The sequence below is a fragment of the Bombina bombina genome, chromosome 6 (genome assembly GCF_027579735.1).
Source record: "Bombina bombina isolate aBomBom1 chromosome 6, aBomBom1.pri, whole genome shotgun sequence".
NCBI lineage: Eukaryota > Metazoa > Chordata > Amphibia > Anura > Bombinatoridae > Bombina > Bombina bombina.
In genome coordinates this window covers 860,650,899-860,669,934 of record NC_069504.1, presented here as the reverse complement: position 1 = coordinate 860,669,934, position 19,036 = coordinate 860,650,899, and the positions used below count along the sequence as shown (strand labels likewise).

Genomic DNA, 19,036 nt, shown 5'->3' with positions numbered 1-19,036 from the left:
CTGGAGCTACCAAGCTAAGTGTATCTGCTATAATTTTTGGTATCTGTTTCTCCAGCTGTTGTTTGTATTGCATGTCATGACAAACTTATTAATGCAGATAAAATTTCCTTTAGTACTGTTACATTACCTGTTGCTGTTCCGTCAACATCTAATTTTCAGAGTGTTCCTGATAAACATAAGAGATTTTATTTTTTAAATCCATTAAGAAGGCTATGTCTGTTATTTCTCCTTCTAGTTTACATAAAAGTCTTTTAAAACTTCTCTATTTTCAGATGAATTTTTAAATGAACATCATCATTCTGATACTGATAATGGTTCTTCTGGTTCAGAGGTTTCTGTCTCAGAGGTTGATGCTGATAAATCTTTGTATTTGTTCAAGATGGAATTTATTTGTTCTTTATTTAAAGAATTATTAATTGCATTAGAAATAGAGGATTATGGTCCTCTTGATTCTAAATCTAAACGTTTAAATAAGGTTTTTAAATCTCCTGTAGTTATTCCAGAAGTGTTTAATCTCCCTGATGCTATTTCTGAAGTAATTTCCAGGGAATGGAATAATTTGGGTAATTCTTTTACTCCTTCTAAACGTTTAAGCAATTATATCCTGTGCCATCTGACAGATTAGAGTTTTTTTGGGACAAAATCCCTAAGGTTATGGGGCTGTCTCTACTCCTGCTAAATGTGCTACTATTCCTACGGCAGATAGTAATTCATTTAAGGATCCTTTAGATAGGAAAAATTGAATCCTTTCTAAGAAAAGCTTACTTATGTTCAGGTAATCTTCTTAGACTTGCTATATTTTTAGCGGATGTTGCTGCAGCTTCAACTTTTTGGTTAGAAGCTTTAGCGCAACAAGTAACAGATCATAATTTTATAGCATTATTATTATTCTATAACATGCTAATAATTTTATTGGTGATACCATCTTTTGATATCATTAGAGTTGATGTCAGGTATATGTCTCTAGCTATTTTAGCTAGAACAGCTTTATGGATTAAACTTGGAATACTGATATGTCTTCTAAGTCAACTTTGCTTTCCCTTTCTTTCCAGGGTAATAAATTATTATTTCAACTGTTTCTGGAAGGAAGGGAACTTTTTTACCAAAGGATAAAAAATCTAAGGTAAATTTAGGTCTAATGATCATTTCGTTCCTTTCCTCACAATAAGGAACAAAAGCCTGATCCTTCATTCTCAGGAGCGGTATCAGTTTGGAAACTATTTCCAGTTTGGAATATATCCAAGCCTTTTAGAAAACCTATAGCCAGCTCCTAAGTACCCATGAAGGTGCGGACCTTATTCCAGCTCAGCTGGTATGAGGCAGATTACGTTTTCTTCAAAGAAATTTTGATCAATTCCGTTCTCAATTTCTGGTTTCAGAACATTGTTTCAGAAAGGTACAGAATTGGCTTCAGTTAAGGCCTCCTGCTAAGAGATTTTTTTCTTTCCCGTGTCCCAGTTAACACAGCAAAGGCTCAGCATTTCTGAAATATGTTTCAGATTTAGAGTTGGCTGGAGTAATTATGCCAGTTCCAGTTCTGGAACAGGGGCTGGGGTTTTATTTTATCTCTTCATTGTACTAAAGAAGGTCAATTCCTTCAGACCAGTTTCGGATCTATCAATATTGAATCGTTATGTAAGGATACCAACATTCAAGATGGTTACTGTAGGACTGTCCTGCCTTTTGTTTAGCAAGGGCATTATATGTCTACAATAGATTTACAGGATGTGTATCTACATATTCCGATTCATCCAGATCACTTTTTGTGTCTGAGATTCTCTTTTTAGACAAGCATTACCAGTTTTGTGGCTCTACCGTTTGGCCTAGCCTCAGTTCCAAGAATTTTTTTCAAAGGTTCTCGGTGCCCTTCTTTCTGTAATCAGAGAACAGGGTTTTTTGGTATTTCCTTATTGGACAATATCTGGGTACTTGCTCAGTCTTCTCATTTTCGAAGAATCTCATACGAATCGACTTGTGTTGTTTCTTCAAGTTCATGGTTGGAGGATCAATTTACCAATCAGTTCATTGATTCCTCAGACAAGTGTAACCTTTTTAGGTTTCTAGAATAGATTCAGTGTCTATGACTCTGTCCTTGTCAGACAAGAGAAGTTTAACATTGATATCAGCTTGTCAAAACCTTCAGTCACAATCATTCCCTTTGGTAGCCTTATGCATGGAAATTTTAGGTCTTAGGACTGCCGCATCAAATGCGATCTCCTTTGCTCGTTTTCACATGCGACCTCTTCAGCTCTGTATGCTGAACCAATGGTGCAGGGATTACTCAAAGATATCTCAATTAATATCTTTAAACCGATTATACGACACTCTCTGACATGGTGGGCAGATCACCATCGTTTAGTTCAGGGGGCTTCTTTGTTCTTCCGACCTGGACTATAATCTCAACAGATGCAAGTCTTACAGGTTGGGGAGCTGTGTGGGGGTATCTGACGGCACAAGGGGTTTGGGAATCTCAGGAGGTGAGATTTCCGATCAATATTTGGAACTCCGTGCAATTTCAGAGCTCTTCAGTCTTGGCCTCTTCTGAAGAGAGAGTTGTTCATTTGTTTTCAGATAGACAATGTCACAACTGTGGCATACATCAATCATCAAGGAGGGACTCACAGTCCTCTGGCTATGAAAGAAGTATCTCGAATTTTGGTTTGGGCGGAATCCAGCTCCTGTCTAATCTCTGCGGTTCATATCCCAGGTATGGACAATTGGAAAGCGGATTATCTCAGTCGCCAAACGTTGCACCTGGGCGAATGGTCTTCACCCAGAGGTATTTCCTCAGATTGTTCAAATGTGGGAACTCTCAGAGATAGATCTGATGGTTTCTCATCTAAACAAGAAACTTCCCTGGTATCTGTCCGGATCCAGGGATCCTCGGGCGGAGGCAGTGGATGCATTATCTCTTCCTTACAAGTGTCATCCTGCCTATATCTTTCCGCCTCTAGTTCTTCTTCCAAGGGTATTCTTAATATTCTAAAGGAATGCTCGTTTGTCCTGCTGGTAGCTCCAGCATGGCCTCACAGGTTTTGGTATGCGGATCTTGTCCGGATGGCCTCTTGCCAGCTGTGGACTCTTCCGTTAAGATCAGTCTTTCTGTCTCAAGGTTCTTTTTTCCATCAGGATCTCAAAACCTTATTTTTAAGGTGTGGAGTTTGAACGCTTGATTCTTGGTCAAAGAGGTTTCTCTGACTCTGTGATTGATACTATGTGACAGGCTCGTAAATCTGTATCTAGAGAGATATATTATAGAGTCTGGAAGACTTATATTTCTTCAGGATGGTTTAGATAAAGGTTTGTCCGCAAGTTTCTTGAAAGACAAATCTCTGCTCTTTCTGTTCTTTTTCATAGAAGGATTGCTAATCTTCCTGATATTCATTGTTTTGTACAAGCTTTGGTTTGTATAAAACCTGTCATTAAGTCAATTTCTCCTCTTTGGAGTTTGAATTTGGTTCTGGGGGCTCTTCAAGCTTCTCCTTTTGAACCCATGCATTCTTTGTTCGTTATATTACATTCTTGGAAAGTTTTGTTTCTTTTGGCCATCTCTTCTGCCAGAAGAATCTCTGAATTATCTACTCTTTTTTGTGAGTCTCCTTTTCTGATTTTGCATCAGGATAAGGCGGTGTTGCGAACTTCTTTTGAATTTTTACCTAAAGTTGTGAATTCCAACAACATTAGTAGAGAAATTGTGGTTCCTTCATTATGTCCTAATCCTAAGAATTCTAAGGAGAAATCGTTGCATTCTTTGGATGTTGTTAGAGCTTTGAAATATTATGTTGAAGCTACGAAATCTTTTCGTAAGACTTCTAGTCTATTTGTTATCTTTTCCGGTTCTAGAAAAGACCAGAAAGCTTCTGCCATTTCTTTGGCATCTTGGTTGAAATCTTTAATTCATTTTGCCTATGTTGAGTCGGGTAAAACTCCGCCTCAGAGAATTACAGCTCATTCTACTAGGTCAGTTTCTACTTCCTGGGCGTTTAAGAATGAAGCTTCGGTTGATCAGATTTGCAAAACAGCAACTTGGTCCTCTTTGCATATTTTTACTAAATTCTACCATTTTGATGTGTTTTCTTCTTCTGAAGCAGTTTTTGATAGAAACGTACTTCAGGCAGTGGTTTCAGTTTGAATCTTCTGCTTATGTTTTTTCATTAAAATTTTATTCTGGGTGTGGATTATTTTCAGCAGGAATTGGCTGTCTTTATTTTATCCCTCCCTCTCTAGTGACTCTTGTGTGGAAAGATCCACATCTTGGGTAGTCATTATCCCATACGTCACTAGCTCATGGACTCTTGCTAATTACATGAAAGAAAACATAATTTATGTAAGAACTTACCTGATAAATTCATTTCTTTCATATTAGCAAGAGTCCATGAGGCCCGCCCTTTTTTTGTGGTGGTTATGATTTTTTTGTATAAAGCACAATTATTCCAATTCCTTATTTTATATGCTTTCGCACTTTTTTCTTATCACCCCACTTCTTGGCTATTCGTTAAACTGAATTGTGGGTGTGGTGAGGGGTGTATTTATAGGCATTTTAAGGTTTGGGAAACTTTGCCCCTCCTGGTAGGAATGTATATCCCATACGTCACTAGCTCATGGACTCTTGCTAATATGAAAGAAATGAATTTATCAGGTAAGTTCTTACATAAATTATGTTTTTCGTTCCTTTCGTTCTGAGAAGTCCCAACGTCAGCAGTCCTTCTCTAAACCCGAGCAAATCAAAAGCACTTGGAGGCCGGCCCAATCCTGAAATAAATCCAAGCAGAACAAGAAGCCCGCCGAGAACAAGTCGTCATGAAGGGGCGGCCCCGGATCCAAAGTTAGATCGTGTAGGGGGCAGATTGTCGCTGTTTTCAGACGCTTGGTCCAGGGATGTGCAGGATCTGTGATTCCTGGAGGTCATAGCTCAGGGATGCAAGATAGGTTTTAAATCTCACCCTCCCAAGGGCAGATTTCTCCTCTCAAGCCTGTCTTTAAAAAACCAGAAAGGGGGAAGCCTTTCTGGGGTGCGTGCGGGATCTGACATCTCTAGGGGTCATTGTCCCGGTTCCTATCGCAGAAAGAGGTTTGGGGTACTACTCAAACCTGTTTGTGGTCCCAAAGAAGGAAGGAACTTTCCGCCCAATTCTGGACCTAAAGTGCTTAAACAAGTTTCTAAATGTCGAGTTTGACAAAGGTAATTGACTGCCCCGGTTGATAGTAACCAAGCTCACTATAAAGGGACTTCCTAACAAAAAGTATCAAATACTAAGTGACTTTACAGAACAAAAATAGGAGCACCAATAGGCTAAAGGTTACTGATCAAGGCTGATATGCTGGTTTAATTTAAATGTGTATAGGGAGTGCCTAAAATGGTAAATCAAGACTTAAAATAAAGAATTGAAATAAGAGGTGAAACCAATAATTGGAAATTTATGGCATCAGAATATCGTTAAAAACATTTAAAAAATTTAAAACAAAGAGTTTATTCATAACAGATCTGACCACACAAAGGCAGATCAAGCTGACCAATCAGTAGAAAATTAAGAACATGAGTGCATAAGAAATGAATACAAGTGGAAATGTACTGAATAAACACCTGACTGCAAGTGCATATAACAGTATACAATGGCAAAGAATAGTGTCACAAATATAGAATATATAAAGGTGATTCTCTAATGATAATACCCGGATATAAACAAATATGATGTGCTCTCATAGAGGATACCCCTCCTGGGGCAAATAGAGCAAAAATAAAATGAGCAAAAAATTAAAAAATAGACCTCCTCAGAGAATTATGGCTCATTCTACTAGAGCAGTAGCTTCCTCTTGGGCCTTTAAGAACAAGGCCTGTATGGATCAGAGTTGTAAGGCGGCTACCTGGTCCTCCTTACGCACTTTTTCTAAATTTTACAAGTTTGATGTTTTTGCTTCAGCTGAAGCAGCTTTCAGGAGAAAGGTTTTGCAGATTAGGGTCCGCCTCTATTTTGTCCCTCCCGTTATCATTCAGTGTCCTCTAGAGCTTGGGTTTAAGTTTCCCAACAGTAAGGAATGATGTGGACTCTCCTTGTATTAAGAAGGAAAACATAAATTATCCTTAACAGATCATTTATTTTCCTTCTGTACAAGGAGAGTCCACGGCCCCCGCCCGTATTCTCCGATGGGCGGCCTCCTAAATTATCATTTTCTTCTGGCACCTTTTATACCCTGATATTTCTCCTACTGTTCCTTGTTCCCTCGGCAGAATAACTGGGGGATAGGGGAAGTGGGAGAGGTATTTAAGTCTTTGGCTGGGGTGTCCAGGTTCAGTATTTGCCAACAGTAAGGAATGATGCCGTGGACTCTCCTTGTACAAAAGGAAATTAAATTATCTGGTAAGCATAATTTATGTTTTCTTTTTAATTTCCACTACTTAATTCCCCTACATTATTTCTCCTTTATTTCTCTTAGCTTCTGGAGCAAGCTCTGGTCATAGAAGAGCAACTGCGCCGAGCAGCCTATCTGAATATGACCCAAGACCCCTCTCATCCAGCTATGGCACTCAATGCTCGCTTTTCTGAGGTGGAGTGTCTGGCAGAGAGTCACCAGCACCTCTCTAAGGAATCCTTGGCTGGAAATAAGCCAGCCAATGCTGTGCTACACAAAGGTACAGACAGAGAGAGAGAGAGAGAGAGAGATGCAGGGAAGAGATTGAAAAATTAGGTTATGTTAGTGAACAGGTAAGATGTAGTCTTTCTGTTAGAAATTATAGAATAAGCATTGCAATCAGAAAGGGGTGAATAGATGAGAAAAAGCTCAATTTAAAGGGATACTAAACCCAATTTTTTTCTTTCATGATTCGGATAGAGCATGCAATTTTAAGCAACTTTCTAATTTACTCCTATTTTTCTTCATTCTATTGCTATCTTTATTTAAAAAGCAGGAATGTAAAGCTTAGGAGCCAGTCCATTTTTGGTTCAGAACCTGGGTTATGCTTGCTTATTGGTGGCTAAATGTAGCCACCAATAAGCAATTGCTATCCAGGGTGCTAAACCTAAAATGGGTCGGCTCCTAAGCTTCCTGCTTTTTAAATAAAGATAGCAAGAGATCGAAGAAAATTTGATAATAGGAGTAAATTAGAAAGTTGCTTAAAATTGCATGCTCTATCTGAATCATTACAGAAAAAAATTGGGTTTAGTGTCCCTTTAAGAGCAATTTATAATGTAGGAAGGCAGAAAGATGTTAGTAGTGATTTTAGGGAATAGGGATCAGAACATGGAAGAGTGAATGAAATTACAAAAAGAGAAAAGTGAAAGCGTGGGAGGGTTTGTTTAAAAGGATACATTAAGTTTGAGATTTCAGGTGCTGTTTGTGGTGTCTGAGCTTTCCCCACTCTCTAGTACTGAACCAGCTGGAGGAATTGCTGAGTGATATGAAGGCGGATGTAACACGCCTGCCTGCTTCCCTCGCACGCATCCCGCCCATCGCAGCCAGATTACAGATGTCAGAGCGCAGTATCCTGAGCCGACTCGCCAGCAAGGGGAGCGAAAGCACAGCTCCTCCGGTGAGAGAGAGGGGAAAAGGCAAAATAGAATTAGATACTGGGAAATAGAGAAGGTGAACTAGGAAGATGGTGGTGGTAGAATTGGATTGAGTCAGGCAGGGCTAAGGTAAAGGCCATATGAAAAATGTGGGAGTAAAGAAAGAAGCCTAAAAGTGTAGCTGGAGGTTAGATGGTGGTAGAGGATTAATATATTGGAGACATCGTTAAAGGGACATAAAACAAGTTGGGATAGAGACAAAATATAATAATATGTACTTTAATTACTTTACCTGCAATTTTTTTTCCAATTTCTTTTTATTAAGAATCCAATAATAGTACAAAAATACATAAGTATTAACATTGCAAAAGTTGCTCATCACAAATGATGTATTGTTCTTAACAAACAAACAAACAAACACAATTTGGATTCTATGGTTTTACAATTTTTTGTAAAGATAACAATAATATAAGTGTCTTGTTGCCTTTTCCAAAGCCATCAGAACAATCTGTAAACATAATATACAATTGAATGTGCTTAATAGAAACCAAGTATAATACATAGAATGAATTTATAGGAACTGTATTCTTTTAATTCTATTAAATATGATACTTAACTACGCTAAAGCTCAATAGAAGGGACTTTGGGAGACTTCCAGTTCTGAGACACAAGAAGCCTTGCACCATTTATCATTATTTTCAACAGAGGACGAAAATGTCTTTGAGGTAGTTTGGTGGACTTATCAAGTAGCCAAATCAAGGGATCTAAAGGGAAAATGATCTTGAAAATATCTTCAATTTCTTTAATTATATCTCTTAAGAAAGAATTTATCTGAGAACACATCACCAGCATCTATTTCTGGTCCTGGGAAACAATTTATGGAGTCTTCTAGGAGTTAGGTACCAGCAATGTAAAATGTTATAATTAATTTCTAAAATAGAAGAGGAGGAAGAAGAGGACTTGGTATTAAAGGGACCTATAACACCTTCTAAAAATTGTTTAAACTAACTTATATTTACTAATAATAACAAAGTAATCATGAATCCCTATTCTTGCCGCTCAGTTTACCCCAAACAGTTCAATAAAAGTGTCTTTAATTAGACTGCTGATCTGCCGCTTGGTGATGCTATGTATGCCACCATATTGCCACACGGGCACAGCAGTCACGTGATTGTGCATGTCAGATAATGTTATTAAGTTTAGAGAAGGATTACCAGAATGCTCTCTCACAGTGGTGCTAAGTGGGTGCTGTAATTAGCTGTATGAACATTTTTCATATGTGCCTCTTATTTATATAAATAAATATTCTGTTGTGCATGCATTTTATTAATTTCAAACAACTCAAAACTTTTTCTAAGCTAGAAGAAATACGTCTGACTGCACTATTGAGAGGAACTGTTGTTTTAGTTAATAGCAACAGCTGATGCTACACGGAGGGGAAAGGAATGAGCTGAAGATACACGGAGGGGGGAGGAAGGAGGGGGGAGTGGCATGCTCCGTGGGAAGAAGAGAGCTGAATAACGCTGCAATTACATTTACTAGAAGATTTATGCACAAGTGCATAAATCTTCTTGCAATTGTGCATAAATCTTCTAGTAAATGTAATTGCAGCGTTATTCACGTGACTACTGTGCCTGTGAGCAACGTGCGTTACAACATGGCAGCACACATAGCAGCACTGAGCTCAGTATCACCATTCTGTTTAACAACACTTTTCTTGAATACAATGGGGGTAAGCTGCACAGACTGCCTAAAAATCCTTTATTATTAAATTTGTAGTAGATTTATGGACTGACAGCAGAAGTTAGTTTGCAGAATCTGCATCAGGTGTTTAGTGTCCCTTTAAGGAAAATATTTGTTGCTATTTGAGGAGTTATAATCACTCCATGTTCCCTCTCCCATTCAATAGAATGTGGCAAATTACCCGGAGGAGGGTTAGTTATAATCTTGTAAATTTGAGAAAGGCTGTATTTGACAGGCGGGTTAGAGACAAGAGTTAAATAATTTTTCAAGATTAGTCAATGGACGGACCAGGTTACGTGAGTGTCTATGTGTAGTAATGTAATGATGTATTCTTCTGTAGGAAAACCAACTATTAGCCCAGGAGTAGCCCTTGTTGACTTACTGTTCTTGTGTGCAGATTGATTCATTGAGTGTCAAGTGGTGAATAGCTATGTCACTTAGAGGCTGAACATCATTTAGGTTTGCCTTTAACTCCAAAATCGAAAATTCATTGTTGTGGAGTATAGATGTTAGTGGGCCATGGCAAGAGGTCAGATAAGGATTAGTTCTATTTATGGATTCCCATATTTGGAAGGTTTCCTTTGTGATTGGGTTAGCTACCTGTCCTGTCAAAGGCATAGGGTCTGGGTGCCAACAAATTGATGGTAGGCTAAGGTCGTTATTTATGTCTTCCTCCAGAGTAATCCATCTCATGTGATTTTTGTGTATTCTCCAATCTAAAATTCTCTGAAGTAAAATGGATTATCTATAAAGTTCCAGATCCGGAACTCCAAGCCCTCCCTGAACGGTTGAACGGGACATGATATGTTTGTTAATCCTAGGAGGCCATCTATTCCAAATGAAGAAGCTAAACAACTGTTGGATCTGTGAAATGAATTTAGGGGGCAAAGGAATTGGTAACTTTTGCAAAATATAAAGGAGTCTTGGGACGGTATTCATTTTAATGGTATTAATCCTTCCAAGCCAAGAAAGGTTTTTGCGGTTCCAGGAGGAAAGATCCCTCAAAAGTGCAGTTTTGATCGATGAGAAGTTTATTTTGAACAAGTCATCTATATTATCTGTCAATTGAATGCCTAGATAGCTCAGGGAATTCTTGCACCATTTGAATGGGCAAATATTCGCGATTTTACTCATTATATTCGCGATTTTACTCATCTGATGAGGAGAAAGTACAATACCTAGTATCTCTGACTTGGTGTTATAAATCACAAAATAAGTGAGCTTGTTAAATGTGTCAAGTTCTTTTAGTAAGGGGGGAATAGAATTAACCGGATTAGTAAGGGAAAAAAGAATATCATCCGCAAACAGGGATATCTTATATATGTTTCTATGAAGCATGTGAACAACAATGGGGACAGAGGACAACCCTATCTAGTGCCATTCATTATATGAAATGGTTGTGATAAAGTGCCATTAAGGGAGATTCTGGCACTAGGATGATTATACAGTGCAAAAATTCTTTGCAGTGTAATGTCGCCCACTCCAAAGTTTGTAGGTTTGCTTCTATAAAAAGCCATCTGACTCGATTAAAGGCATTTTCTGCATCAGTGGACAACCAAAGAGAGGGGATATGCTTATTTCTGGCGTGCCACATTAGTGTAAGATTATGTACCGTGTTGTCCTTTGCCTCACGGCTAGGGACAAAGCCAACCTGATCTTGGTGGATAATATGTGGTAAAAGCAGGTTTAATCTATTGGCCAAGACCTTTGCAAAAATTTTGACATCTGACTTCAGTAGCGAAATAGGGCAATAATTGGTAACCTGGGTGGTGGGTTTGTTCGGCTTAGGTATTAATGTTATGTTGGCTTGTAATACTAATGGTGCGAATTTCCTGTCGTCCTCAATACTCTGAAAATAAGCTAAGAGATGTGGAGTTAAAAGGTCTTTAAAAGAAGAGTAGTAAATATTTCCTAGCCCATCTGGACCAGGGGATTTCCAGTTTTTAAGGATTTGATTGCTATTTGGAGTTCTTCAATAGAAAAGGGGGCATCCAGGTTAGCTTTTTGGTCTTCAGTCAATGTTGGTAAATGTAGTTGCGATAGGTACTTTTGAATGTCTAATCTATTTTGGTCGGGGGTGGAATGCTTAAGATTGTATAGAGATTCGTAGTATTGTCTAAATTTGTCAGAGATGTCCTTAGAAGAATGCCAATTATTTCCAGATTCATCTCTAATGTGCAGAATATAACGGTTATGGGTTTTTCTCTTGTTTGTTGGCCCCTTCGTAATAGTTTTTTCTTAGAAATAATGTGTTACGTTTAGCCTCTATTCCTAAGTATAGATCAAATTGTTACCTTTTATGTTCTAGACTCTCAAGAAGAGAGCGGCCGTTAGGGAATGATTTATGGATGTCTTGTTAAGATCAGCTAGTAAGGATGATAAGTATATTTGTTGTTGTTTAATTTTAGCTGCCTTCAAGGATATCAACTCCCCTCAGATAACACATTTATGAGCATTCCAGATATGTTGAGGACTCATATCAGGAGTATTGTTTAAATCAAAATATTCATCTATAGTTTTAGCTATTTGTATGTGTATCAAGGGATCTTTTAAAAGTGATTCATCTAGTTTCCATATTCTCTCTTGAAATTGAGTTGAAGGCCACTGAAGAAGACAGCTAATCATAGCATGGTCTGACCTGACCATGTACGAGGGGAAATGTCTGTATGAGTGATATATGCTAGACTAGTAACATCAACCATAAGGTAGTCAATTCTGTAGTAAGTTCGGTGAGGGTGTGAGAAAAATGTGTAGTCCTTGGTGGACGGGTGATGAAGTCTCCAGGCGTCATGTACTGTTAAATGTGTTAAGTTAGATTTTATGGAATTCAGTGATTTGAGGGAGACTGAAGATGTTCCCGATGAACAGTCAATTTGTGGATCCAGGGCAACGTTGAAATCTCCTCCCAATATTAAGCTTCCACGCAAGTATTCTAATATTTTATTGCATGTGTGCTGGAAAAATCGAGAAGGGTCAGTGTTCGGGGCATAAATATTAGCAAGGGTTATCTGTTTATTATATTAGATCCCTGAAATAATATTAAAGATAAAGAGGCTATTAAAGATAAAGAGGTATCTCCCCTCTTTATCTTTAATAGCCAAATCGACCTTGAAAGGAAGAGACTTATTAATTAAAATGCATACTCCATTACGTTTGGTGGAATTAGAAGCAAAGAAAGATAGATGGGGTTCATGACCTCTTTTGAAATGGGTCTCCTGAAGCATTACTATGTGGCATTTGTAGTCTCTTATAGCAATGGACTGTTTCTGTGGGATATTTAACCCCTTGACATTATGTGATAGGATTTTAAATCCTAGTGAATCTGTTGAGTCAAAAGCACATTCAAGTGGTAAGTGCAAAGCAAAAATAAACATCAATAAACAATGAGTGTGTTTTTCTTGACATACACCATAGTCGGGGGAGAAAGTGTTGTCAAAGGTGCTCTTTTAATAAAATGAAAAATAATTATGGGGTTGAGATTATACATTATCTGAAGTTGATGGGCCCGTCTTTCTTCTTTTTTATTGGGCTCTGATCCATTATGAGCGTTTTTCCTTGGGGTATCCCGTTTTGTGTCCGGCAACGTTGAAGGTATTCCCATTACGTTGTCCGGGGGAGGTACAAGGTGAATGTTCAGTTTTTTAGCTAGATTGTCCAAATCATTAAAGTTCTTATAAATAATTTGCGATCCATTGTGGGAAACTATCAAGCTGAATTGGAATTCCCAACGATATCTTATGTTGTGGTCTTGTAGGGCCTTGGTAATGAATCTGACTTCTTTACGTCTCTGGAACGTTTGAGGGCTGAGGTCCTGAAAAACCTGAATGTTATGATCTCTAAATGAGATAGATTGTCTTGCTCTTGCATCTTGCCAAAGATCTTCTATTGTAGTGAACTTTAAAAATCTTATGATGACATCCCTTGGGGGGGGGGGGGGGGCTGGTGGTTTAGGAAGAGGCCGCAGAGCTCTATGTACCCTTTCCATATCTTCACCTTGTAGAGGAGGAGATCTTGGAGATAAGTAGTGGAAAAGATCTTTTATGTAGGATTTAAGTTGATTTTGCGTGACTATCTCAGGGATGCCCCTGATTCTGAGATTATTTCTTCTCCCACGATTGTCAAGATCTTCAATCTTCTCCTGCAAAGTTTGTATCTTGGAGTCGTGGATCGACAATTGATGGGTGTTGGAGCTCACCAGATTGTTTAATGCATCCTGACCTTATTCCAGAATCTATTCTTGAGCCCATGTCTTTAAGATCTTTTTTCAGATCTCTCATTACCTCTTAAATAAATGATTTTAGGAATTCTAGGTCAGATTTGGAGGGGAGATCCGCTATTTGTGATTGTAAAGCTAAAAGATGTTGCTTAAATAAATCGTTAGGTCGTGATTCTAATATAGGCAGCTTTTGAGATTGTGACAACTCAGGTGAAGAGTTTTCTGAAGAATGAAAAAAGGTGGAAACTGAAGGAGTTGTTGTCTGAGAGGGATTGTTTTGTTTATCATTTTTCACCCCTTTTTTGGAAGCCATCTCTATATATTCCAGTATTGGCGAGTGTGTCCTCCAGACAGACTGAGAATAAAAAAAGGAAAGAAAAATGTATTCTTAGGCCTTGAAGAGCAGTGATTATGTACCCTGCTCCTGAGAAATATTTAATACTCCCTGTTATGGTGTTGTCCTAGGATGGGCTTAGCAGGGTTTCAAAGCTCAAATTAGTAAAGAAATCTCTTTAGCCCCAGATGCTGAACAAATAGTTAGTTCTGGCCTGTGTTATTACAAGCCGTAAATAGTCTTAATACAGAAGGACCTCAATCCTCTACCGCCAATAAAGAAAGCTTACAGCACCAAACAATACACAAACAGCACCTTTTTTCCTCCTTTGTTTTCTATTTTTAGTTGCCAGTGGAACAGAAGAGACTGCTTTCCTCTCCAATATTCAAATGTTGTAATAATCCACAGCACCAAATATTATAAACAAGCCTTAGAAATTTATTCCAGTGGGTACAAACAAATGCAACGTTTCGGGAACAGTTCCCTTAATCATGCATCATGATTAAGGGAACAGTTGCCGAAACGTTGCATTTGTTGGTACCCACTGGAATAAATTTCTAAGGCTTGTTTATAATATTTGGTGCTGTGGATTACTGCAACATTTGAATAAAGAAAGCTTAAGTAGACTGTTGCCTTCGGTATTGCTGTTCAAGAAGTAGTTCTCGACTTATGCCAAATATGGCGGTAGACAGCTTAGGATAATCAAGACCTCAATCTTCTGTTAAGGGGTCTCAGTAGGGTGTTTATACTTGTATTAGCGATTGATTTTTAAAACATCCAAAGGAGCGTGACTGCTATGCTCAGCTGTGGCTATTTTATTCTATTGGCTTCCCTGACCTCAGTCCCCCAGGACCGCGTGTGTATGAGAAAGTCGACAGTGCCTGTGGCACCAGATTGCTCACCTACTGTGACTGATCGGTCTCACTGTGTCTTCAATACAACTCGGGTGGGTCCGCAGTGTAGTGAGCTCCCTGATGGTAGGGGCGGATGCGGCCAGTGTCACTCCGATGTGCATATAGAGGTTTCGGGCACAATCCAAGATGGCGCCGGCACCTACAATGTCTGCGACCCTGGGGCTCTTATTTACAGGAATTAATCGCTCTCATTGTAGCTTCAAGACACCTCGGGTAGATCCAGAATGTGGAAGGTCAGGAGTAGATCCCTAAGGGGAAAGACTAGTGTATTGAAGCTTTGGGCCCAGATCAAAATGGCGCCAGCAAATTTATACTGCAGTGCCTCACCATTAACCCTTTCTTTTTAGTTTCTGGATTGTAAAGCTCTAACTCTCCCCACACATTTCCTTCTATGGCTGTATCTATATCTATTGTTGTTTTTGTAGAATGCAAAAGTGCATAGGGATTATCTGCTGGAGCATGCCTAGAAGCTGTGAACACAGTTGAAATACAATGCCTGTGTCTAAACACTGATAAGGGGGGCAGAGTTGGCTGCTCCAGGCAGCTTAGATATGTAATTTATTTTGCTTATTTTTGAACATTATTTAAAAATACTTGCCAGCAATTTTAAAAAAAAATGTATGCAAACTATTTTTAATTAATTAGCCCTTTTAGGATATGCACAGATCTCAACCTGTTATATGTCCCTTTAATGAAGCAGGAGAGCTATTGAGAGATTCAGGGGCAGAGTAAAAGAACAATATGTGGAACAGAATGAGGGAAGATACAAAGAGGTTTGGTAAAAGGGAGAAAATGAAGTCTAGGAATAAAATGTTAGGGAGAAATTTGTATTCACTATAAACATAACCTCTTCTTCATCACACCCTCAGGTGTTCCCCCCTGGCCCTTACACTACTCCTGCTTTCTTTGGGGGGCCTTTCACCACTAGTCCTACTACAGCTACGTTTACAGGGGCAAATTATAACCAAATGCCACTAGGATCCTTCTTATCAGGTAAGGGTTTGGTCTTTGGGGGGGGTTTCTTTATCCACTTGTATTTTCCTCCATTATTTCTATGTTTTTATTTTCCTTTATTATGCATTATTTTCCTCATATCTTTTATTACTGTTTTATTTTGCCATTTATCTAGATTTCTTTGGCACTCTTTTTTTTTTTCTTCTTTTTTTTGTTTCACCAGCTTCCAACGGGCCCCCTGTACTTGTTAAAAAAGAGCGAGAGATGGATTTACTGGACAGAAAAGAAGGGAGAGGAGGAGAAGTGATTTGCATTGATGACTGAGATCCTCTTGCACTTCCCGACATCTAATGAATGGAAAAGCCATCCGTGATTATGAGGGGAACCACTATCAGATGTGTGAGGCCAGGAACATAGTGGATCAAGGGAATCTCTGAGCACTTTAATAATCATACAAAAGCTAAGTGTGTAAAGTGACAGACAAAAAGGAGATGGTATTATCTTAATCTCTCCCAAGGGCCATAGCCAGAAACAAACAACGTGCCTGATTATGTTTGTGCTATTTGACAAGGACACATAGTGAAGGAAGTTATGAGTCTCTCCCACAGCATTCAGAAGGGCCCAGTGACAAGGACAAAGGAGCCAAGTCTCTCTTCCCGTGCAGTATGACACACGGAGGAAGAACAAATGACTTTTTATTCCCCCCAAAATGTCAGTCTCTTCTGTCTTTGTCCTCTTTTCACAAGCCCCTCAGCCAATCAATGAGCTCAGTTTGTGCTGACATTGTATACCATGTGTATATTTATATATATATATATATGCACACACATTGCTTTCTGTATACCGCTGCCTGGCCTGCTACGCCTAACGTGGTTCCGTTCTTTTCATGGTCTGCTTTTATTTACCTGTGATGTACATATAAATTATACTTTTTATTTCTGCCAGTAAGATAAATCTACTTCATTTGTGAATTATTAAGGGGCATGAGTCCTTACAAAAAAGGGGTGTAAACTTCAAACACACAACAGGTTAGTACCATAAAGAGAAAGTATTATGCTTTGAAAGGCCATTTTTGCCGTATTTAAAAAAAAAAAAAAAAGGCAACAGCACAGCAGCATCTAGTACTACCCACTACCCACAAAAATAGCAATTTGTTAATTATGACAAGTGTTTTTGTTTTATAGCACTTGGCTGTTTAAATTACTAGTTGTGTTCTAGGGAGCTTAATGTCCCTTTAACGGTGGAAAAACAACTACATTCTCTTGTTGAAATGGTTATATTGGTTTATCGGCTTTGGTTATATGTAACTCAAGGAATTTGTTTTGAGAGCAGTTATATAAAATAATGTGAATTTAAGGGAGCAGTGTTATAGATTTTATTTTATTGAACAAAGGAGTGAGTTATTGAGAGGGTGTATGTATCTCATGAACTTGCATTATTTTTAGGAGTGCTACAAAGATTTATATTTTAAGTTACACAGAACAATGAAGATAAAACATCCAATAATTTATGTTTCAGGAAGCAAATATGCTGTAATTGTTAAATATCATTACAGATTTATACGAAACATAGCAGCCAACCAGTATATTGAGGAACCAAATACACATTATCTTGGGCCATGCACTCACCAATGAAGATTAGATCTTCGTATTAGACCCCCATATTCTTCACATTGTATTAGATCCCTCCATATCTTGCCTGACGTCATTCTTATCTCATTCAGTCCTTTGAAGAGAATGAATAAATACCCACTGCTTTAGGCAATGCCATGAGACCCCATTCCCCTGCAGGCACTTATACTTTTTATAAAATGCACTTTTGAGACAGTATGTATGTTATGTTTTTCTGAGTTAATATTAATGTGCATAGTTTGTGTTTTATACCTACATATAAGAACTACAGTTACACTTGCAGCTTCCAATAATTAGGGGGCTGTGCTGCACGGTGGGAGGTTTGTCAGTTCTGATATATATATATTTATTTTCATATCACCATTGGTTCTTTTACACTGTGGCAGGTTATTGACCTCATGTTATTGTGTGTGCACTGAGATGCATGCAGCTTTTGCATGTCATTTATCTAACGCTAGTATGTGCATTAGGATTGAGCATCTTATACATACAATATACATGTCTGCTTTATGGTGTGTATTAGGCATGAATGCACCTATTGTTTTTGGAAGCCTATTGTTCTGGTATGTTCAGGGTAGTGGTAAGAACATTTTTCTTCGCATTGTAGGGCCACTCCTACCATTTAGCAGATGTTGTTTTCCCCCTCTCTGGATAGTTTAAGACCCCACATTTTTATATATTTCATTTATATACAATAGAGCCTTGGTAAGGGCTAGTATTTATTATTTATTTGTTTCTTTACATGTTTATATGCTTGTTGGCACAATATATTTTTTTCTCACCATCTATTCCATGTTTCTCTCCAATGAAAGCTAAAGTGCCTTTAAAATGTACGATGCTGCTGCTTCTATATATTCTTTTTGTTCCACTAGAGATGCTGAGACAGATGGTTGCGAAGTGCTTGAAATGTGCTCCTGTGTACATCTATATGCTTCTGATAATATTTTGGATGGAGCATAATGCAGGCTTTTGTAAGAACCAATTTCATTGAACCCGTGTGTGCTTTCACATATTATTAAACATTTTTTACATACTTTATGTTCATTATGTTGTTGTTTTTTTAATTAGCTGATGGTTATTGGTATGCATCTACACTAGTGAAAGGCCTGATCTTTCACTTATTTTTTTTAACGTGAGGATGGTATCAGGCAGAGAAAGGAGGGATCATTTGCTACCTGAAACTGAAACATGTAGGGTTTTTATTGTTTGTTTTTTTCATACCCCTTAAAATGGAGTTACTTTTTTGGTGAGTGCTTTCATCAAGATATGAACATTTTGGTAAGGACGATGTAATTTCTTATCCTTTTCTTCTTAAACGGGAAGAGTTCACAGCTGCATTCATTACTTTTGGGAAATACAGAACTTGGCCACCAGGAGGAGGCAAAGACACCCCAGCCAAAGGCTTAAATACCTCCCCCACTTACCTCATCCCTTAGTCATTCTTTGCCTTTCGTCACTGGAGTTTGGCAGAGAAGTGTCAGAAGTTCAAGATAGTCTCTTATGGAGGGTAGTACTCTTCGCGATGAAACTGGAGTTTTTGGTAATCCTATCAGCCTCTCAGTGAGAGCATGGATGTAAGTTAGAGTCCGGAGATGCAGGGAGAGTTTTCCTTCAAACCCATCACGACTCATTTTAACAGCTCCATAAGCAATCAGCGTTGACGAGTTTTGCTGCCTGCTTTTCTCAAGTCAATGGCAGAGGCGATGCTTCTATCTGTCACACTTGAAGGGCCGTGTTCC

General features: G+C 38.4%; 1 protein-coding gene across 5 annotated transcripts in view; it reads left to right on the top strand.

Annotated features, from left to right (window-relative positions):
* The window catches only part of CHD3 (chromodomain helicase DNA binding protein 3), a 400,697-nt gene extending 382,362 nt beyond the window's left edge, over positions 1-18,335 (top strand). For all 5 annotated transcript variants that reach the window (XM_053718298.1, XM_053718299.1, XM_053718301.1 and 2 more), the window contains exons 38-41: positions 6,436-6,631; positions 7,365-7,528; positions 15,582-15,705; positions 15,890-18,335. In XM_053718298.1, the coding sequence (XP_053574273.1) occupies positions 6,436-6,631; positions 7,365-7,528; positions 15,582-15,705; positions 15,890-15,990 (585 nt within the window). In that variant the 3' untranslated portion in view covers positions 15,991-18,335. The remainder of the gene's footprint in view (positions 1-6,435; positions 6,632-7,364; positions 7,529-15,581; positions 15,706-15,889) is intronic.
* Positions 18,336-19,036: the final 701 nt, after the last annotated feature.